Source organism: Phycodurus eques, chromosome 6 (genome assembly GCF_024500275.1).
Source record: "Phycodurus eques isolate BA_2022a chromosome 6, UOR_Pequ_1.1, whole genome shotgun sequence".
NCBI classification, from domain to species: Eukaryota; Metazoa; Chordata; class Actinopteri; order Syngnathiformes; family Syngnathidae; genus Phycodurus; species Phycodurus eques.
The window spans coordinates 26,017,660-26,041,582 of NC_084530.1; the positions used below are offsets into that span (position 1 = coordinate 26,017,660).

Genomic DNA, 23,923 nt, shown 5'->3' on the forward strand with positions numbered 1-23,923 from the left:
ACGGCTCAGGGAGGGCAATTCTTTATCCTCTACGAAAAATTACGAATATCACAGCATCTTAGTGAGTCACATAGAGCAGTAGTAGAAGTACTCCTCTTTGTTAATGTCGGCATGACTTTAGTAAGGAACAGCACGATGAAATGAATTGCGGCATTAAAGCAGGATGCACAGGCTGTTTAATTCTATTTAATTGAAACTACTGTATTTGTGTGTGTGGGACGTTAAGTATCATAGTGATGATGTTGCATGAATGCATGCTAAAAACAGACAGGTTGTGTGTATAAATCAGTGTGTGTGTGTCTGTGTGTGTGTGAGAGCGGGGTGCAAGTGCATGAAGGTCTTCCACCGCTCTCGGGACAGGCGGATTATTGGTGTGTAAAGACGCCAGATGTTAACGGTACTAGTGCGGCGATGACGAGAGCGCACGTGACGACGTGGGCGCGCACGTGCCCGAGGGTTGTTGACGGGGCGTCATCTGGGACTGGAGGTGATAATTAGATTTCAATTACAGTCTCGCGAACGCAGCCTCGCCCGTTTCGTTGGCGCTTTCTCCTCGTTCGCCTCTTCCTCCCCTCTCAACTCGTCCACCCCTCGTTGCCCGGCCTTTTAATCGCATCTCCTTGCTGCCATTTCACCCCCTTTCGGTTTGGCTCCACGGTCCTCTCTCTCCTCTGCGCTCCTCTCAGCCAGCAGTGCCACGGCGAAGAAAAACGCTTCTCCTCAAATGCCAGAACAAATCAGCTCTGAGTGTTCAGTCCACTGTGTGCACAGACAGACAGTGAGAGAGAGAGGGAGAGGAAAGAAAGGGTGAGCTTGCTGAGGAGCTTTGCGGAGAAAAAGAGGTGAAAAGACAGGAAGTCACGATGGCAGATTAAAGGGTGAGCGATGGAGGAAGGTGTGCGACGCGACAGGAGACCGGGTTCATGTTTGAATAATTAAACAGGTCTCTCTGCTGGAAGATCACTGCAAGACTTGGCCTTCACCAGGGATGAGCAAGACATTTTCTTATTGTGCGATCAGGAAAATTAACATTTGTTCACGAGTCAAATCATCGTACCCCATTGAAATGACCGGAAATGCCATTAATGTGTTCCGGCCTCGACTGGAGCCGTAGCTCTTCTCTCGGCTTCTCAGTGCGGCAGTAAAATTTGTTGTTCGTCGCAGAGGATAAAGAATATATGCTTGTGAGCATAATCATATGGTCTGCCTACAGTGTTGCAGCACCATTTGTGTTGGGATATGTGTTGCTTAAATGCGTAACAACAACACCAAATGGATGCTAATTGTTAGCCTGTGTCCCTATAAAGTTTCACATTGTGCGTTAGCATTTAGGTAGCCGATGCTTTAAATACACGTGTAATTCTGTTTGTTTTATGTTTAGTTTGAAAGTAAACTTCAACTTGGATTGGCAATAAACATCTTGAAGCCTCTTTTTTTTTTTTTTTTTGAAGAAGAAGAATTGTTTACTCAAGTTATCTGCCAAACTGCTGCTTCTTGTGAAGTGAGTTGAGTCACCTGCCATCAGCGCTCGTATCTCAAGTTTGCACCAGCAAGTCAAAGCATCATATCGGCCTATCGACGGCTCGTGTCAATTAAAAGCAACGCATGAAGTAACAAAGAGCTGAAACGTCTTATTATGGTTGTTTTGTTTCCATGGTTTTCTGTTTTTCAATCAGCTTGAACTGCATAATGTCACCCTGAACTCACTTTTACACGAATGTGCAAATGTGCCGACAGCTCGGACTCGGACTTGAGAATATCTGATAATGAGGACCCAGGAGAACCTCACTCCCCGCCGCTTCCCATCTCTGGGGGCGGGGTCATTGGGAGTCTGTTCCTAAAAGTTGCCCGCCAGCAGCACACTGGCGTCGAATGCGAATTCAATCGGAACAATTTCATGCGGAATGCACGCTAGTACATTGTCGCGCGAGATGAGTTTGTTGCGGAAACATCGCACACTCATATCATAGCCGTCTCTGCCAAGTGGCTGACCGTATGCGTTATGCATATGCAATGGCACGTGGAGCGGTTGCCACGGTAACAGAGTCTCGGTTGCAGCATCATCGCTAAAATTAACATGGACGTTTTGAACTCCACACGAACCTCAGACAATAATTATGAGCAAACACGTCATTAATTGCATAAAATGCTCCATCATATATCACCGAGTGGCCACTTCATTAGGTACACCAGCACCATTTAATTCTGGGGTGGGCAAACATTTTTGCTCAAGGGGCACATTGGGTTTAATTAGATAAATGAATACAAAATAAATTAGCATATACTTCTGATTTAACCAATTACAGGAAAATGTATCTGAACTAATGAAGCGAATAAAATATTTTATTTTTAAATTAAATAATAATTAATTGTCATGTTTTAAATGTATGATTTTATTGTAATTAATTAACCAATACTCTCATAAAATACATATTTAAAAAATGACACAATGTTTTATTTATTATTGTGTATGTTAATATTTATATTACATTATCAAATAATTATTTAATAAAATGAACATGTGCAGTGGTTTATTTTGCTAATACTTTTACTGATTTTATTTATTTAATGAGATAAATGAATACAAACCAGTGTCTACAGTACATTTGAATGAACCAATTTTAGGAATAATGCTATATATATATATATATATATATATATATATATATATATATATATATATATATATATAATATATAATATGTTTTACTTTACAATTATTTACGCTAAATAATTTAACCAATTATGTAATTTTGTGACAAAAATACATTTATATTTACAATAAATAAATTAACCAATTATTTCATATTTTATTATGAGTTAAATGAATAAAAAAAATATAAAGGAATGAATACATTTTAATGGAACAATTTTAGGAAATATTTGCTCGATTAATGCAATTAATATGTTGTGATTGAATATGAATACGTTGTGTTTATGTTACGTTATAATTTATAAATATTTTTTGTATGATGAATTGATTCATTTTTAGGAAAGAAATATGACAGGATTCTTAATAATGTAATAAGGGTTAGCTAAAATGCTAAAATGCTCATCTGGCCTCACCTTTTCCTCCCCCACGGCCATGTAAATGATGAGGAACTGCAATGCATCATACCGGGAGCAACGCTGAATGTTTTTCCCCCTTTCTTTTAGAACTAAAAAGAACATTCATCATCATGGATTTGAGTTACGGGCGCAGTGTAATGCCCCGAGAGCAACCTTTTGAGCAAAAGATCATCAGGGTGGATGGTGTTGGCTGCTGGGGTTCATGTGAATAACTGACAGTCTGACGCTGACACAGATATCTGTACTCATTGATTCATCTGCCGGTCCAGTGGGGGGAAGGGACAGCTCTTTTTTTTCTTTTTTTACATTTAATCCAAGAGCGATGGGAGCCGGGAGGGCGAAAACAAACACGCACGCGAGCGTGCACACAAGCAAACACACATTTTGTGAGATGCGGAGTGTAAACAGAGCTGCACGACCAGCAAATCAGATGCCACTCTTTAGCAAATTACATGGGAAATTAGAGTGTGAGAGCAGGATGAAGGGATGAAGTGCATATAGGGATGCGGAGAGAAGGGCAAAATCTTTTGCCCAGATTACAGAACAGCCACAGATTACGGCCTGGTGCATGGATTATGAGGGTTTGACAAAAAAAAAAAAAAAAAACCAGAAGCAGAAAACCAAATAAGCACTGTGTGTGTGTGTGTGTGTGTGTGTGTGTGTGTGTGTGTGTCCTTGCTGCATTTTGGTGTCTTCATCCTTTTTATGTGCGTTCGAAGATCAAGGTTATCGCCACACGCACACTTACACGAGTCAATATGCATGCTCACATGCACACACACGCAAACATCAGGAATCGAAATACAGCCTAAAAAGAACCCAAAACACAAATACCTCAGACACTCACACTGCGCTTTTTTTGCACGGATCAACCCACATCTGCCACGCTCACCAACAACAAACTGAAAAACGTATTTTATTTTATTTTTAAAATATATATATACTTGGCTCTAGGATACAATAAGCAGAATTGAGTGGTGTTTGTAATATTATGACATTGACTGTAACACAGGGATGCACTGGCATCACCTTGACGTTTCTTTGACCTTGATGTTATTGGGAAAATGTCAACTATGCATTAGATATGGTGTAAAGTGCTGTGACAAAAAGTATTACCCATATTAGGGCTGTCACTATCGAATCCTGTTGGAATGGCCTCTCCTATTGATCATTGGTCGAACAATCGAATAATAATCATTCTTGTCGCCGACAACATCAAACAAGTCTCATGATTAAGGGCACGGATGGGGAATATTTAGCGTCTCCAGATTTTGTTTTTTTTTAAGCGCTAGAAAGAGTTTCAAATGTAGGGAGTAATAGTAAAAAGTCATCTGAAAAAAACAAATACCTAAGTAAGGATTCCTGAAAAATCTACTTAAAGTAAAGGAGAATTTTGACTTGGTTACTTCCCACCACTGCACACAGATGAGGAGGCTGCAGGTTAGCGAATGATTAATGACAAAATTGGAGGTCTTACATTACTGCAGTATACAATGGATCACTGCTATTTGGGGGGGGGGAATAGAGACCAGGCCGGACTGCAAATAGAAAACCATCCGCAGATAAATGACGGCCATTATAATTGCATTGATTTCATTTTTTTATTTTTTTCCCAAAAAAATAAATATATTTTTAAATGCAAAACATTTTCAGGGTTGGTCCCCCCCCCCCCCCAAAAAAATAAGAAAATATTCAGGGAGAAAAATGTGATTTTATTCCAATATTTAAATTGTTTTCTTATTATGCTATGCGGGGGGTCCACTGTGTTCAGCAACTATTATCATTCAGAAGCAGTGGTGACTCCGCAGGCTCCTTCACATTCTCAGTGTGACATTGTGCCTCCATTCGATTGGTCAGTTGTCCTTAGCTCAACCCACCCCCACCCCCTCTATCTCTGGAGAACACTTTTACATTTTTCAGCGCTTAAAGGGCATAAAAGTGATGCAGCGTGCTGGAAACCTGCAGGGAATAAATGAAATATGTAAAGCAGAGAACACATGAATCCTTAGCATGTTATTTTTCAAAGGTTTAAAAGTAGACTCTTTTTATCATAGGTCTCCTTGTCTTTCAGAGCTCCTTGGAGCAGCCAAGCGGGTGAACGTCAACATCCAGGATGCAGATGGGTGAGAAGAAGCACCTTTTTTAATGATGTGATGAGAAAAGAATGGTAGAAAATGCATTCAATGTTTCCTCCACTCCTTTTTTATTATCGCTAAAGTCAAACGTTTGACAGAACAAGACCTGATGAAATCATCGAGATGTGTTTATAATGAACCCCGGCGCATTGGAAATTTCACCTATTTGCATTTTTTGCCTACGATGTGATAAGAATGCCAAAGTTGAAGTTATACGTCTCGACTGAAAGACAAGCTTTGTAGGGCGGTCAGGAGCCAAGTTTAGCCTGGGTTGTTAGTGCAGGTAAGGAGAGTCTTAGCTGGCGCACACTTCTGGTGCGTTCCTTAAAAATCAAATAATCAGTAAGCCATTTATTTTTAAGGCTAATGTTGTATAATGAGTTTGATATGATACTTAACTGTAGAGTCCATGCAACTTCATGTGATGATAGCTTAGCCATTAGCATGGCGTCTTCATCTTTCTCCCGTTAATTACTCCTCGTTATCCCTTCGTGATAACGATACTTGTCGGAAGTGTGAGAAAATGTCCTTTTATTTATGATTGAATGAGGACCCTTGTATGAAGTCATGCGACTGTGTTATGCTGGACTGGTGAAACAGTCACGTGACGAGTCTCTCTTGACGATCCAAAACAAGTAAATCGCACAAGCCAAAATACAAATAAAAGTTGCAAGCGGAATGTCAATGCAGCAGAGTACGCTTAGCGAAAATACTCGAGATAAAGAAAAACGTATGTTGCATTGCAGTACAATTTATCCAAAAAGTTGTAAACATCCCGCGATGCAGGAGCCAATCACGTTGAAGCGGGGCGGGTCTTGCCGAGGAAGTAATGGGACGTTCCCTTTCCGGGGTTTTCGTCTTTTGTGAAAGTGTTTCTGCTTTTGCTAACGTGTTTACTGAAATGTAAAAAGTGTTTCGGGTTTTGTTCATTCGTTTTCTGAAATGTAAAAGTGTTTTGGCGTTTGTTAAATTTGTTTTCTGAATTGGTAAAAGTGCTTCACAATTTGTTATATTGTTGTGCACTTCCAGGCCACCGTACTTTTTAAACATTTTGATTGGTTCATCTTTATGTGTGCACATGCTTGGCTTGTCTTTGTTGTTCCGTTAGGCTTTGTATTTTTTTCACACGTTGATTGGAACCACATCATTGGTCCCAACTGCTTGTTTAATGACTGATGATTGGTCGATTCGGCTCCAGGGCCCGGCCTTTATATTCACGGGGGATCCATTAGACGCTCACACACATTTACACACACACACACACATGCGCTGTGTGTGTACGCTAGGCTCTAGGGCAGAGCGATTGCTTATTAATGGAAGTAGGTCATTTGCAACCCAACCCGCCGTCTCTCACACTCTGCGCCGAGAGGTGGAGCTGTTCTACGCCAAAGATGAACTCGGCTTCAAGTTACGCTCAGATTTGACTCATAAGTGCGTGTTAACGTGTAACTTTTTGATTTAGGATTTTGTTTTTTTACCTCATCTGTGTCTGTGCGAAGGTTGTCGCCTCTGCATCACGCCGCTCTGAGCGGCAACAAGGAGATGATCTCGCTGCTGCTGGAGGCTCAGGCAGCAGTGGACATTAAAGACAATAAAGGTACAATAAAAAAAAATAAAGAAAATAAACACTTTTGCATATTTCATCTCACAGGGATACAACACTGCAAATATCCTCCAAAATGTGGGAAAAATACTCAATGGAAAATCATCTTGCTCGTGAGCAATGCATTGTGGGTTGAGGATTGCGTTGGATAATTTATCGGAAATGTCACAGAGGTCAAAGAACGTGATACGTTTTCCCATATGAACTGTGCGAAACAGTATAAAAGTCACACATTCAAAGAAAAGAAAATAGTTTCACTGACATGAGAAATGCTGTCATGTTATTAGAATAATGTCATAATATTCTGGAAAAAAAAAAGTTGAATTGTTACGGGAATTAAGTCATAACATCAGAAAAGAGATTTAACATTGTACGTGAAAAAAATGTGTAGAAGATAGACAAATAAAGTTGTAATCTTCTGGACTGTTTTATAACTCGAATAACATTGGAACGTTAACAAGTGGATCTCAAAATTCCCAAATGAGCCTGAATGCAACAGGCCTAGAATAGCCAAAAAGTTGGAAAAGTAGTTATAATCTTGCAAAATGCAAGCCAAAATATTACGAGACAGAAGTTGTGATTGTACAAGAACAAAGTTGACGAGAAAAAGGTTTGATTTTTTTTTTTCACGAATAGTCGTAATATCGCAGGGAACAAAATATACAGTGTATAATTTTTCAAGAATGCATATAATGATGTAATATTACAGGTAAAATAACTTGAGAGAATGAAGGTGTGAAGTTTAAAATAAATCATAATACAATTGTACTGTTACAAGAAAAAAGTGAGAATTTCACGAGAATAAAATTCTAAATTTGTAATATTAAAATAAAATAAAAGAAATTTGTGAGAATAAAGTTTTACTATTACAAGAGAAATGTCAGAATGTCTCATTTTACAAGATTAAAGTCTTGATTTTATAATTTAAAACAATCTGGATATTTTTTGTTTTTTTTAGATTAAAGATGTAATATTACAAGAAAAAAGTCAGACTTTAATGAGAATAATGTTGTGATAACACAAGAAAAAAGTTGAAATTTGTATTATTTTCATTTTTCAAACGTAATGAAAAATGACAACCTGAAAACCACTCAACCTGGAATGAACGTCCATCCATCCATCCATTTTCTGAGCCGCTTTACCCTCACAAGGGTCGCGGGCGTGCTAGAGCCTAGCCCAGCTATCGTCGGGCAGCAGGATGGGTACACCCTGAACTGGTTGCCAGCCAATCGCAGGGCACATACAAACAGACAACCATTCGCACTCACAGTCATGCCTACGGGCAATTTAGAGTGTTCAATTAACCTAGCATGCATGTTTGGGGGATGTGGGAGGAAACCGGAGTGCCCGGAGAAAACCCACGCTGGCACGGGGAGAACATGCAAACTCCACACAGGCGGGGCCGGGGATTGAACCCCGGTCCTCAGAACTGTGAGGCTGACGCTCTAACCAGTCGTACACCGTGCCGCTGGAATGAGCGTAACAGACATTTTTTTGCAGGACCATAGAAATAATATTTCAACGATTTTACTGCTGATCTTCAAAAGTTATGTCATTTTTTTTACATGATGTTTGTAAAAAGCAGTTGTGGCAATAAATACAATAACGAAAAAAAAAACATGCCCCTGTTATGCAATAAAATGGTGAGCTTGCTGAGGAGCGAAATAATATTTGTGCAAAGCGACAGATTTGTGTGCACAGCAAACAAAGAGCCGTAGTGAGAGCGAGCGCCAAGAGGAAGGAGAGCAGCCCAGATTTTCTTTTTTCTTTCCCCCAGCCCCCCTCCTCTAATATATCCATCCATCCCAGTCTGGCAGAGCAGAAGAAGACCAAAGTCTCAGGGCAGATGGGAGACGTCAATCCTCCAGGATGGAGGACTGGCTCTCGCCAAGTCTGTCATACGCGGTGTGTCTGTAAATGGACGCAGCCCTCCACTCAGCCCACATTGAGCTGCACCTCCTGGAGCAGTTTCCCCACTGAGGATGTCACGAGGAAGCCATCAATTATTTGTTCATTGCTTTCCTGAAGTGATATAGGAGGCTTTGCGCACGTCCGTCTTGTATTCAGAGATTTATAGAACCAATTTCACCTGCTTGGGCCGAGCCTGTGCTGTTTTGACTCGCTCGAGTCAGTGGCCCGCTGTGTGATTTTTATTGCGTCGTCAAAAAATGAAATGTTACTAGAAACTTCAAAAATTTTTAGAAGACAGACCATATTTTTTTTGGGGGGGGGTGGGGGGGAGGGGATTACAAATATTAAATTAAAACAAATTATTAGATTAAAAATAAGAATCTAACAAACATTGACTCTTAGAATATAACACATTTTTTATTTGACAGTGGTGCCTTGACTTACATTTTTATTTAATTCCTTGACTGAGTTCATAACTCAAAACACTCTTTCCCCAATGAAATGATTAGGAATGCCATTAATCCGTTTCCAGTGCCACATTGTGCGCATTATGGTGTGCACTCCTTCGCCACCAGGTATAATACAGACACACATGAAAAAGAGTTTCGCAACTGACTGCGTAAGCTGCAGTAATTGCAATTTATTTTTTTACGCAGAGGATAAAGAATATATGCGTGTGAGCGTTGTGATGTTGTCTGTCAACAAATTTGGTGGCACTGTTTGTGTTTAAATATACTTTGCTTAAAGGGTTATTACAGAACGACAGGAATGCTATTTATTCGCCCGTCTATGACATTTTGCATTGTGTGTTAGCATTAAACTAGCAGATTTTCCCAAGGAAAAGTTACATGGTTGTTTTAAAACACGTAAGTCGGGTCACTCGTAAATCAAGGTCCCATTTTACAGTGATAGGCTACATTAAACCTAAGAGATTTTTGAGTGATGAGCTGTCGCTTGGTCGATTTTTTTATTTCTTTTTGGCTTTGTGTCGCAAGGCAAAATTTGAGTTACGAGCGAACTAAACGCCATCGCTCGAGTGGCGTGAAAAGAAGCGGAGTCATTAAAGTTGTGTAATGGCCTCACGTGAGGAAGGAGAGCTACAGTCGCCAACGCACGTTTAGCCGGCTAACACAACTACGGGCCCTGATGTCACTCACTAGGCCACGCCCCTGAAAGGCCCACATACAACACACCAAATAGTTGAATATTTCCTTGAACTAATTAATTGAATCATTTCAACAATTGTGAAAAAATATTGTTTTGTTATTTCATTATCATTTATTTATTGAATAAAATGAATAAAAACAGGTTAAATATGTGTGCAATATTTTTTTCCCAATAGTATCCTTTTTTAGTCATAATAAATCATTAACCAATCATTTAATGAGAGAAAAATAATTACTTTTGATCATGAAATTATAATTAATTGTCATTTGTTAAGTTTATTACATATTATATATATATATATATATATATATAGTTTAAGTATTTAATAATAAAATGAATGTGTTAACTGATATGTAAAATCATTTTACAGATTGTTTTAATTTACAATAAATCAAGTGAACAATTATTATTGCGATAAATGACTAAAATGCGCCAAATATTACTGGACTCCTGATAATGTAAATGCTTGGTGGGCTCAAAACTGGCCCCTGAGTTATACTTTGCCTTAACCTAGAGCATCTTAAATAGTTTTTAGCATGTTTCATAAACACAACGTGAAGCGGCCCCACTTCTTCCTCCCATTTTTCTGCATGTGGAAAACATTTGGACATCCGTGTATTAAGTCAGCCAAGCACTAAACGTCGCTGAAGATGCCAGGAGAAGGTGGCCCGAAAACCTGGGCTTCCCTTTGAGTCCTGCACTGGGGGGAGGGGGAAAAAAAAACAAAAAAAAAGAAAATGGAACGTGGCCAATCAGCTGAGCCAACATGCTTCCTGGGGCGGCGGGAAAGATATTTCTAAATATAGCTAATGGTGTCTAATGTCGTGCCCACTTTGTTTACGCAGAATTTGCCGGCAGAGTGCTGAATTGCAGGACGTTCCAAAGCGCTCCCCGACGGAAGTGTGTCAACGCCGTCCGTTTTTTTTTTTTTTTTTAATGAGACGCGCAGCCCCCGCTAGTGTACAGTAAGAGCCGTATTCTCCCATGCGCGTAAAAAAGGCAAAAGGCATGCAGTCGTGCAGATTTTCTTATTGACTTGAATCTGTCATTTATGCACTTTTCCCGTCAACTTCATCAATCTTCCTCTTTCGCGCTTCAAAGGCTTTAGTAAGTCAAGTGCGCCGGGAAGGTGAAACGTCATATTGCACTTGAAGTTTGGATGTACAGTAATATACGCCACGCGCAGTCATAATATTGTAAAAGACAGCCAAACCTATTACAGCGGGATGCATAATGTCTCAACTACTTTCGGAGCTCGTCATTGCCGCGCTAATGTTAGTCTTTTTATGCAAAGGACAAAGAGCTTCAAGGGTTAAAGCAACCAAACGTAGATGCTAATTAGCATTAGCACTTAGCTTGTTTAGTTTGACAGTCAAATTCAACTGCGAGTGACCATAAACAGCTCGAAGCCTCCTCTTTAATGAATTGCTCACTATTTGCCAAAACCGATGCTGATTGTAAAGTGTGTCGAGTTGAGTTTTACTGCCGGATCGCGTGATAGTTTTTTTAAAACTATCACGCGTGGTGTGCAGATTACATTAAAAAAAAAAAGATGATTATTATTATTATTTTATTTATTTTTTTTTACTGCTATTGCAATCTAAATCCTAAGAGGCGTTCCCTTCCTGCAAGTTTCCACAGTGTGTCTTCTTTATGTGAACAATTCAATTACTCCAAACTAAAGTCATTTGGGGACTTGCTGGACCAAATCCAACAATATATCTCCACTGTAGTGTTTCCAAAACTGTCAAAGTCATCCTTTTTAGACTCACAAACCCTTCTGCAGCTGCTGCGTTTCTTCCGTCTTCATGCCAGAATGTCCCCTCAAGAGTCCAGTAGCCCCCTCGCTCCAACTGGGCCCGGAGGTCCTCTTGACTCAGCCCAACGATGTGGCTCATCACTTGAATCACGACGCAGGGCTTTTTGGGTCGCCGCCATTGGAAGGGCGCTCGCTAACTGGCAGACACGTTGGCCGCGTTTGGATGCGCTGTTCGCGGGTCGGCTTGTCGAGCCGCTTGGGAGGTTTTCCCCCATCCCGGCCGGCCTCCCTGTTTGCAAGCGGTTTGTCTCGGATTTCCCGAGAGCGTTGACACTCCTGCGCTCTACTTCACTGTGATATCACGGTGACGGAGTGTGGCAAGCGTAATTTGATGGCAATTCGCTCCTCATAGTCACTTACGATAGATCAGCGACTACCAACCACTTGAAATCATGTCATTTCACATGATTGGTACGAAAATGATCATTTATTTACCCTGAAACATCTTTGGACTTTGTTCATCTATCTATGCCAGCAATTAAATGCTCTTCCAACGAACCCATAATCCAGCAATTCTGTGCCTATATCGATATTCTCATTTTAGCTGTTAAGATTGTAAATATTTTCCCCGCATCTGTGTGCTCAAGGTTGTCACCTTTTGCTTGCGCAGGCATGCGTCCTTTGCATTACGCCGCCTGGCAGGGCAAGACGGAACCACTGAAAATGCTGCTGAAGGCCGGCTCGTCCGTCAACGGACAGTCGGACGAAGGGCAGATCCCGCTCCACTTGTCCGCTCAGCATGGTCACTATGACGGGGTAACGCTCGTGTCCTTGGAGTGTGCGTCTTTTTTTTTTTTTTTTCTTTGTTGGTTGCGTAACATTTTCAAGCTTTGTGCGTTTACAGTCGGAGATGTTACTGCAACACCAGTCCAACACGTGTATCTCGGACACCGCGGGAAAGACGCCGCTGGACCTCGCCTGTGAATTTGGCCGTGTCGCGGTGAGGATGAAACTTTAAACAAGCGTCACATATAAACTGTTTGTGCTGAGCGGTCAGGGCCAGCGAGGCCTTATCTGCTAGCCTAAATGCTATCTAGGACTGACCTACAACCTCAATTCTACTATTTGTACCATGAAATTGTATTAATTTATTCCCCAACAGTCTATTCTCGTCATTGTATGTCATGTTAATGTAATCTGCTCAGGACCTTCAGAATCAGTAGCGCTGGATGTACGATGTAACTCAAACCATATACCGAGCAGATTTCAAATTCATCCTCACAAGTCCAGCCAAGACCTTCACGTAGTCCTCAAGTGGTGTCAGCATTTTTCTGTCCTTTGGTTGGTCAGAGCAAAACTTGTTACAGCCAAGTTCAACTAGCAAGACACGTCTGCACACATGAATACATTTAATAATCTGCATCTTTAGGGAGTAAAATATATGTTGGGGTTGGTTTGGTAGTAACAGAAGGCCCAGGTACTAAATGCACACAGCACACCACTAACATAAACAAACATTTTTGGAGTTTCATATGATTTTTTACCACGCTTTTAGTCCACACAAAAGCCTCTAGATAAAAAAATAAAATAATAATTCATCATAAAAGCGTCTTCAGCAACATGGATAGTCAGAGTCACATTTCAAGATGTGTATTATTGTGCTTACACTGCGCTGCATCAAACCGAGAGGTGTTCCTAATATTTTGCACCACTCCTTGAGCTCAAAAAGGCAACTAAAACATGAACAGTGTGACTAACAAACTCCGTGACATTTTCCGTGATCTGCTCAAAACAAAACCATTACCAGTTGTTATTACTGAATTTGAATCAGCAGCAGTGTGAAGCAGCTTTCATCCAGCATTAGAAAACATTCAATTAAAAACTACAATGCTGGATTAATTGTGCGCCTTGTCGCTGATTACTCTTTTGTGTCGTTTGAAGCTTATTTTGAGTAGATTGTGCACAAATGGCACATTAATCACATTTCTTTAAGTCCATTAATGCTATTTCTGAAGGAAGTGGTGGAAAATGTGTGATTTCATCCACTTTTTAAATTTTTCTTTTAACTCGTCTTGTATATTTGTGTTAGGTGGTTCAGCTCCTGCTCAGCAGCAACATGTGCGCCGCCATGCTGGAGCCCAAACCTTCCGACCCCAACGGGGTGTCGCCGCTCCATCTCGCCGCCAAGAATGGACACATCGACGTAATACGGTCTGAAAACATCTCCGACGACATCAAACCGTTTGAGTCTGTAAAACAGCACGTTTAAATGCTGTATTGTTCCATTCGATGAAGGCTAAATACGTGTTGCAGGTTGCTGATTCAGGCTGGCATTGAAATCAACAGACAGTCGGAGTCTGGTACAGCTCTGCATCAGGCTGCCCTCTGTGGGAAGACAGAGGTAGTGCGCCTCCTGCTTGAAGTAAGTCTGCCGACATTAGCGGTTCTCCAAGGTTTGAGGTACAGGGGAGACCCCCTCATAATCTAACCCTAACCATGACGTTTAAAATTTAAAGTTTTTTTTTTTTTTTTTTTGAGGGAATGTCCAATTCATTGTAGAGAGTCGAGCAGAAATGTTTGCTAGTTCCGCATTACTTCTCAATCCTCTCAGCTGCCTCAAATCCATTCACTCTCTTTGTTTGTTAGATTTATGCTAAATTGTTGGGATTTTTTTACCCCCCCCCCCAGCAAATATCGCCCGTCCGGCTGGGCGATATTTGTCAAGCTCAAGAGATGATGCAATTTTGGGGACATTAGCCGGAAAAGTCATTACGGAGCTTTTGTTGTCAGCGTTGACTCACTCGAGTGAACGTGAGACTGTAACAACATTCTAAATTGAAAGCACAAGGATGCAGGCATGTGAACAGAATGCACTGATTTAGTTCTAAAATAAGTACAGTGGTGCCCTGACCTACATATCGATTAATCTGTCATAGTTAATCTATTTTTTCTTAGGTTAATCGATCGATAAACCAGATTATAAAAAGTTTTTACATTTCTGTCCCATCCATGCATCCATTTTCTGAGCCGCTTCTCCTCATGCTGGAGCCTATCCCAGCTATCATCGGGCAGGAGGCGGGGTACACCCTGAACTGGTTGCCAGCCAATCGCAGGGCACATACAAACAAACAACCACTCGCACTCACAGTCACACCGACGGGCAATTTAGAGATGTCAATGAACCTACCACGCATGTTTTTGGGGATGTGGGAGGAAATCGGAGTGCCCGAAGAAAGCCCACACTGGCACGGGGACAACATGCAAACTCCACACAGGCGGGGCCGGGGATTGAACCCCAGACCTCAGAACTGTGAGGCAGATGCTCTAACCAGTCATCCACCGTGCCGCCATTCTGCTTTATTATTATAATAAATACAGTTATTATTATTTACTGCTTTATCTATCCATTCTGTTGTCGGGTTGCAATGTGTGTAGTGTTTCTACCGGTTTGCAGTACTGTGTGGCTAATAGTGGACAGTATTAAAGTTGGTTTACAGTGTTGCTGCAGGTGCACAGTGTTGCTCAGGGGTTAGCAAGGTTGCTAGGTGTCCACAGGTGTCCTACGAGTGCACAACATTTGTACAGGTGCCGTTCCCGGTAGGCTACGGAACGCACTGTACAGAAACTGAAAATGTAATACTGGATGCTGTCATTTGTTCACTCAGAGTGGCATCAGTGCAGGAGTGAGGAACACTCTGAGTCAAACTGCACTGGACATCGTCAACCAGTTCACCACCACTCAGGCCAGCCGCGAGATCAAGCAACTCCTCAGAGGTGAGCTACGGAGTGCGAGTGTAAACATTATCGGGTTACAACAAAGACCAATGGACAAGGAATGTATTCAAAAATAATCCATATAGACAGGTAGATAGATGACTAAGACACTAATATAATAGCCTCATTATGCTACAATATTAGTTGAAAGTGGGAAGAAGAATATTTTTGACAGTGATATACAAAATATTCTGTAGAATGACATCTTATGGAAATTTTACAATTTGCACTTCCCAACCTTTATTGAGTCAAGGCACACGTTTAACTTACACTAGAAGAAAAAAAAAAAAAACACTTCATTCATACCACTAAACATTGTCACAAAAAGGTACTTTATTATTATATGTACTGAAATAATGACAGTCTTGTCTCAATTGACCCCCAAAAAAACCACGAGTAAGTGAGGCCCATTCAAACATGTTTCTGATTCCCTATATATGCCACAAGGTGGCGGGACATCACTTTGTTGAGGCTATGGCCAAATGAAGCTCCTCCCCCTCGGTTCAACACAGCTGCCACCAGATGGCGCAAAAGCACCATTTCTATATTAGACATGGCTTTGGCCTGAGCACAAAAACAGAAGCTAGGTGAAAAGGTTAGGTTCCCCCCCACATCCCCCACAAATGTGTGAATCGGGCAATTCGCGAAGGCGAAAATGTGGACGTTGTCTGTAGTCTGTTGTATGAATGGCAACAAGTGGATACACAGGTTAGGAGTACCTTCTGCTATCTTGTGGAAGAGCATATCATATTTGGGCCTGTCACTATATGTCGCCTGCATAGATAAATGAACAAAGATCATTTTTTGACTAGATCACGGTTCACGCTTAGCTGTCCCGCTATTACACAGTTGTTGTTTTTTTTAATTATTGCACAAGACTTTTAAAAAAAAAAAAAAAAAAATATATATATATATATATATATATATATATATATATATATTTTTTTTTTTACTAGTTAGTGCAATTGAAAGTACAGGTAGTCTCTCCAGGATGCAAAAACTTAATTTTTTGGTACTGTAGGTGTTCTTAATTTTGATGTTTTCGCCATATCTCATTGCTTTTGCACTCTCTCTCTCTCTCTCTCTCTCTCAATATATTCTGTTTAAATGTGTGTGCATTGTTTTAAAGTGTGTTTGAAGACCCTAAAACAATTTCAATAAAAAAAGAAAATACCTATCAAATTTTTTTCATAATTCTATAGGTATTTCTATATCACGGATATTCACTGATGGGGGGATGTCTGGAACGTAACGTCCACGATGGAGGGAAGTTTATTGTAATTCAATTAAATACTGTACTTGATCTATTTTTCCACATTGGTGTCGTTGGGAATTACTGCTCAGGATGTTTTGTAAATGTACTTATGGACGTGCACCTGTGTATGTGGAGATTTCTTTTTTGTGATCCTTTGTTTTTTGGACAAAATGGAAATGATAATATTCCATACGGAAGGCGCTTTCGCTTTGACACGAGAGCGTCCATCCCCCGTGCCGACCGCTTCCTCTCGGCGCCTGAATGTGCTCAGCTCCGCTTGTGCATTGCAGACGCGTCCGCCGCCATGCAGGTGCGCGCGCTGAAGGATTACTGCAACAACTACGACCTCACCAGCCTCAACATCAAAGCCGGAGACATTATTACGGTACAAAACACCCAGCAATCTACTTCTTCGAGTCTCTACTTCTAAAAATAAATACAAAATCACACCCCCCCCCCCCACCACCTCCCCACCATGTAAGTTGCAACAACACAATTCTCCAAAGGGTTTAAATGTGGCAAATCATCAGCTCATCAATTGTATTTGGTTATGATGCACATATTTAGTCTTGAAATGAGAGTTTGTGTTGACAGGTTTTAGAGCAGCACTCCGACGGCCGGTGGAAAGGTTGCATACATGATAATCGCACAGGAAATGACCGCGTGGGCTACTTCCCGTCCAACATGGTGGAAGTCATCAAGAGGGCAGGTGACCACCCACACCACGCCTGCGTGTGTGTGGTGTGTGTGTGTGTGTGTGTTTGTGTGTCTGTGCGCGCGCTCAGCAGCCTTTCCACATACAGTAGAGCTCTATCTAATCATTAGTAGTCGACAGCTGCAAGCGTCATTGGCCATTTTTACCACGTGAATCATAGCTTTTCCCTCCAAAAACGTCACTTCAGCCCTTCTTCCTCCTCTCCAATTATATTTCTCCTACAATTCCAGCCGACCCAGTGAATGCAACCATAGACTGTAGGTTGACAATGGACATCGTGCTACCAAGAGTGATGCCAAAAGCTCTTGATTACCCCGTTTGGGCTGGTGGTAGTAAGACTCCATAAATCACATTTTGACTTAACGTATTCATTGATGTTGTCCACATATAATGTACAGTCTATGGAATGAAATTGTAACATCTACAGCGGCCTGAATCACAAAGCAAACCTTTCGTTGCTTCTCATTAATCTCATTTGTTTGCAAAATTTTTACAGCTTCGTGACCAATGCATGAGCGGTAGCAAAAGGTCTGCCTTTACAAGAATAGTAATAAAACTTAAAAAAAATGTAAAATAGTTTATTTTAATCATAAAATGACAAATCATTCTCATTTTTAAATTGTATTGTTTAGAATAGATTTTAAGCTATCTATTCTAATGTATTTGTCCAATATTGTATTATTGACATTTACATACATTTTATTCAAAGAAATTGTATTAAAGATGAATGCAACGAATATTAGAAGACTCTGGATGATGTAAATATGCTCGGCGGGCTGCATTGAAGAACTTCATTTACTTACAGACTTACTAACTGCAAGAATGACTAAGGCATGTTTCTCATTCACATTTTTTGGTGGCCCTCCCAACTCAAAAATATTTTACGAAGTTTCCAGTGCGTTTGTGTGCGAAGATTTGCTGGCACGATTGTCAAATGAAAATTTCATTCTCGGTCTGGAGGTCACGTGACTGCTTTGTGACGAAGGCCGCTGTTACGCATGCTTGTGATGCTTGTTCATACTGTTCGTCACTTTTGTCATGAAAAAAAAAAGAAAAAAGCATCTATCTCCATTTATGTACACTCCTGTTCAAAAGTTCAATTTCATGTTTCGGATGAAAACACACCGTTTTTTTAGATTTAAATGTTCCCCTTTAACAGTTTGGGCTTCACTTAGAAATGTCTCCATTTTTTTAGTTTTTTTTTTTTTTTTTTTTTTTTTTAAACTACATTAATAATTTCTGGAACAATGATTCTTCACAACCAATTTCACTGAATGAATCAGATATTCATTATTTATTTACAGACATTTTGGAAACCTTTATTTACTGTAGAAAGCGATATATCGATTTAGTAAACGTTTCATTGAATTTGATAAGACATGCTGCCGAGCTTGGGAGCTCCCTGCACTTTTTGTGAAGATTTTTAGAAGATTTAAAAAAAAAAAAAAATGACATGTTGCAAATCTGAAAAGCTGTTTAATAAACATACGCTGAAAGGCATTTAAACGAAGTGTTGGAGTTTTCATAATTCAAAATTTCGACCCTAATATTTTCCCTTTTTCTGTAAATGAATATCAGTTATCGGCCTCCTTGAATACTAATAATCAGTACCGGACCCAAAAAGGAAAACATCAATCTATCTCTACGATGTAAGCTTATCTTCATTGAATTAAAAAAAAGTCAAATGACCAAAAAAAAAAAAGACCTTTTCTTTCAAAAATCAAAACATAAGTGACCCCCCCAAATGGTTGAATGTTATGAACGAATAAAAAAAAGAAAAATCACACGATTTGAAGATACATGCTTTTCCTCTGTTGCTCCAGTGCTCTTATTCTCCTATTTGCCCTTGTACGAGTATATTCCCCGTGGATATATGGCTATGTTCTTTTCTCACACGTTCTCGTCTGATGAATTCTTACTTTATCTGATTGGATTTTATTTTTGAAGTGGACTGATGAGTTGTTGTGTTGTGTCGTCGTCGTCGTTGTTGTTTTTGCATCTCTTTTTTTTTCAACTTCCTCCTCCTCCTTCCACCTCCTCCTCCTCGTGGCTCGAGCCCAGGCCTGACCCCCTCCCAGCAGTGCCACACACTGCTCCTGCGCAGGCCCAACCCGTGTCCCGTTGGCTCGCTCAACGGACACTCGTACCCCCCCTGCAAGGTCCTCCCACTGCACCTGCCCTCCCCTCCCACCCCTCACCCCAACGCGCAATCCCTCCCGCGCTTCTCCTCGTTCGGGTACGTGCCTCTTCCCATCTCTCCGCCTTCTCTCTCCACTGCTCCTCCTCCACCTCCTCCTCTGTCTCCTCCTCCTCCTCCTCCTCTCTCCACTTCTCAGGAGCAGCAAAGTCAGACAGGTACATACAGTAGTACACTTCATAGTAACCTTTTAAGATTGATTCTTAGTCAATAAGACGCGTTCTTCATCGCTGTACTGTACAATATTTGGGTCAGGGTTGTCCAAACGTTTCACTGAGGGCCGCATACGAGAAAATAGAAGGAAGCGGTCGCTTTGTGTTGGCGAAACGTGCTAAAACAATGCAAAATCCATTCTAACCTTTTGAATCCACACTTTTCGTGAGGAGCAGTAAGAACAACGCAATTCGTATTTACGTCTGCCCCTAAATTAACCTCAAAGAATCTTCGATGGTCTGTCACTTACCGTAAAGAGCAACAGATTCCTAAGCAGATAAATGTATCGAAAGAGCAAAAAAACAGCCGGCTACGTTTGAGTTTTGTGACAAGGCACCTTGTTTCTTACTTTGAGTGTGATGTCTTATAACATTCAAAATGCATTTACATTTTTTATTGATTTAATTTTTTTAAATGCGCGGTAGCTAGGGGTTGAACGACTAGAGATTTTTAGCAGTCAACGCTAATGTAATAAAAGTCGAGACGAAGCTGCTTAATTGGTCTTTATTTATTTTTTCAGCACAGAACAGCAGTCCCCAACACTTTTTCGCAACACTGACTGGTTTCACGTTAATACTCATTTTGACAGACCGGCATAGAAACAAATAAAAATGAATGATTACAAATATAACTCACCATTACGCTCAATGTAGTTCCTGCGCATGTTTTTCTCGTTAATCAAGCCGGCTTATTGACGAGAAAAACATCTCATCTTGTGTTCCATAGCATTGCGTGTTGTAAGACGGGACATTTTAGTTTGGCTAAAAAAAAAAATTGGATTTCTCAGTTTCACTGTTTCACTTGTGCTATTATTGTATTTGAGGATAGATTTGCTAAGGGTCTCATTTTTGGTCAAATATTTCCGCCAGCTTTTTGCTGACATTATGAAGTGTTGTAATATACAACTTCTATGCTTAATAGAGTTCTCGTTAGAAGCAGAATCATCATTATTACTCCGGTAATTGGACCCGCTCTAATACGACAACAGACAGTCAATTGACAGAGAACACTTTTGAGACATAAAGACATTGACAAAAAACAGTCACTGAGCAACAAAGGGTTGCTAGTTATCTGGTAATGCCGGTACAATTTTTAAAGAGCTGGTGACCGAGATGCGGAGGGTCCGAGAGGATTTTGCACGCCCTTGTCTTAGTTCTGGCAGCGTGCAAGTCCTCAAGTGTGGGTAGAGGGGTACCGACAATCCTTTCAGCAGTTTTGATTGTCAGTTGTAGTCGGAGTTTGCCCTTTTTTGTAGCAGCACCAAACCAGACTGTGATGGAAGAACACAGGACCGATTCGATGACCGCTGTGTAGAACTGCCTCAGCAGCTCCCGCGGCAGGCCGTGCTTTCGCAGAAGCCGCAGGAAGTACATGCTCTGCCGGGCCTTTTTGAGGACGGAGTTGATGTTGATCGCCCACTTCAGGTCCTGAGAGATTCCCAGGAACTTGAAGGTCTCGACGGTTGACACAAGGCAAAGTGTCCTTTTCAAAGCCGCAGTAGAAGGTGTTCAAGTCGTTGGCTAGTGTGCTATTGTTCTCAGCTTGGGGGGATGGTCGCTTGTAATTGGTCAGCGATTGTAATGAATGCCGGACTGATTCAGAGTCGTTAGCGGTAAACTGTTTTTCAAACTTTTTCTGCATGGTTTCTCTTTGCAATGTTCATTTGTTTAGTCAGCTGGTTTCGAGCTCGATTATACAGGGCCCTGTCCCCGCTTCGATATGCGTCCGCCTTAGCTTGGCGAAGTTGCTTAAGTTTGGCAGTGAACCACGGTTTGTTGTTATTGAATGTGCGAAAGGGACTTTGTTGGTACACACACATCTTCACAGAAACTGATATAGGATGTGACAGTGTCCGTATATTCATCCAGGCTGCCAGCTGAATTTTCAAAGACACTCCAGTCTGTGCAGTCTAAGCAGCTTTGAAGTTCTATCTTTTGCTTCATTGGTCCACTTTTTCACTGTTTTCACTGGAGGCTTCATGCATTTAAGTTCGGTATTAAGTGAATTAAGCAGTGATCAGACGAGCCGAGTGCTGCACGAGGTTTGGCACGGTATGTGTTATTTAGCTGTAGTATAGCGGTGGTCTAAAGTATTATTTTCCCTGGTAGGACAGTCGATGTGCTGCTTGTATTTAGGGAGTTCGTGGTTGAGTTTAGCTTTGTTAAAGTCCCCGAGAATAATGAGGGCTGAGTCCAGGTGTTTTTTTTCAATTTCGTTGACTTGTTCGGCGAGCGTTAGCAGTGCGGCGTTCGTGTTAGCTTGAGGCGGAATGTAGAATGAATGATGCGAACTCACGAAGCGAGTAGAATGGCTTACAGTTCAAAAACAGCGCACAGTTGTTTGGCTACAAAAAATGGAGCGTCACTTTGCGTCACTGCATTTGTTCCTCGCCGCCAGTCTCGCGGTCCCGCTGCTGTGCGTCTTTTAAGACTAGCGGCGATCGGAATTGCCGAAGCTAGCGCGAAACCTGTGGCGGCCCTCTAATGGCCCCTGGGCCGGACTTTGGACACTCCTGATTTAAGTGTATACAATTGCAAGAAAACATACTGCAACAGGAAGTAACTTCAGTATTTTTTTTTCTTTTTTTTAATCATTTGGTGCTAAAACAACTGCCAAATAAGGTCATTTGTCTCACTGTGATGCTGTGCCAACAATTTTCTTGCTCTGCAACAATATTAGTAACTCAAAATCCAAATGTGGATTTTCTGAATTATCCAATTTTTGAAGAGGGGAAAAAAAAAAACAATGTGACTGATCTGAGAGTTCATATTTTTCTAATCCTCCCACACGTAAACCTGTTTGCTTGGCTTCACAGCATGCAAACAACGCTTTGTTTTGCAATTTTAGCTAAAACAGTGGAAGTTTTGGGGGGGGACAAAGTAATAATTTACAGGCATATTGACTGGATGCGGTCAAAATCTATGGAATCAATATAACTTTGCTGGCTTTAGCGGCATGTATCATTGTGGGCCACAACATTAGGTACACCTGCACAATCAAATGAAAGCCAACGCCAAAGCATTCATTATCGTCTGCAGAAAATGTGTTGAACTCACAAACAAGTTGTTTCCAATTGTTGGTCATCATAACTTTTTATTTTCGACATTTTCAGAAGGCCGATTGCTTCCTAATGTCTAAGTTCAAACTCATTTTGATTGTTTCTGACATAATATTCTAATTTCTTGAAATGGTGAATTTTATTTGTTTTTTGTTAGCTGTAAGATAAATCATCAAAATGATATGAATTACAGTAGTTCTCTATGTATAGAGAATCTCTATATTATATAATAATCTAACGTTTTAATTCAACTACTGAAATAAATTTCCCACAATATTCTAATTTATGGAGATGCGCCTTTACGTACAGAAATTTGTACACAATACACAGTACAGCGTCTTAAAATGAATACATCTTTGATAATGGGAGACAAAACTGAGCAGTATTTTTTTGTAGATTGTGTCAATTTTGATTGTCCAGGTGTTCCTAATGAAGTGGCTGGAAGTACACAGCACAAGCAGCCAGTTGGTTTTCGGAATTTGTAGAATTATGATTTGCTGTTTAATTGGTAACATAGAATTGCAAGAAAAAAATATGTGAACCCTTTGGAATTAACTGGATTGAATCTAAGGCACAATAAACAAAACACGGTCTTCTTAAACTAATACCACACAAATGTATGGTTTCACGTTTTTATTGTGTCCATAAGAAATTTGAAAATGCATTGGACACATTCTATTGAACACAACATGTAAACATTCACAGTACACATTTTATGACCAATTTAAGCAGGAATCCAGGTCATTCCAAAGGTCATTCTTTTTTTCCTGCAACTGTACGGTGGAGAGAGATTTAAGTGAAACGCGTTTGTTTGAAAGTCTGTGTCCTTTTTGCATGTGTGACAGGTTCTCGGACCGCCGAGTTGAGTCCTCAGGGCTCTCCCACTTTGGGCCAGCAGAGCAGCACCAGTGAGGACATCTGGGTACTGCGCAAACCGCTCGCAGGTAAATGTGAGAGTGTGTGTTGGAAAAAAAAGACTGTGCATGCTGTGTGTCTTTCATAGTGGTGGGAAATAAATATAGTACCAATACAATGTCAATGTACTTATTATAGAATTCCATTTTTCA

The 23,923-nt window shown here is 40.7% G+C and overlaps 1 protein-coding gene across 10 annotated transcripts in view; it reads left to right on the forward strand.

Annotated features, from left to right (window-relative positions):
* LOC133403930 (caskin-1-like) overlaps positions 1-23,923 on the forward strand; it is a 40,804-nt gene that overhangs the window by 2,162 nt on the left and 14,719 nt on the right. For 5 of the 10 annotated variants that reach the window (XM_061679369.1, XM_061679371.1, XM_061679370.1 and 2 more), the window contains exons 2-12: positions 5,141-5,192; positions 6,704-6,801; positions 12,315-12,460; positions 12,549-12,644; positions 13,734-13,855; positions 13,958-14,066; positions 15,310-15,418; positions 16,964-17,058; positions 17,268-17,382; positions 19,450-19,743; positions 23,702-23,800. In XM_061679369.1, the coding sequence (XP_061535353.1) occupies positions 5,141-5,192; positions 6,704-6,801; positions 12,315-12,460; positions 12,549-12,644; positions 13,734-13,855; positions 13,958-14,066; positions 15,310-15,418; positions 16,964-17,058; positions 17,268-17,382; positions 19,450-19,743; positions 23,702-23,800 (1,335 nt within the window). Of the gene's footprint in view, positions 1-5,140; positions 5,193-6,509; positions 6,636-6,703; positions 6,802-10,831; positions 10,993-12,314; positions 12,461-12,548; positions 12,645-13,733; positions 13,856-13,957; positions 14,067-15,309; positions 15,419-16,963; positions 17,059-17,267; positions 17,383-19,449; positions 19,744-23,701; positions 23,801-23,923 lie in introns of those variants that run through there. The other 5 variants (XM_061679374.1, XM_061679375.1, XM_061679376.1 and 2 more) reach the window with 5 other exon arrangements.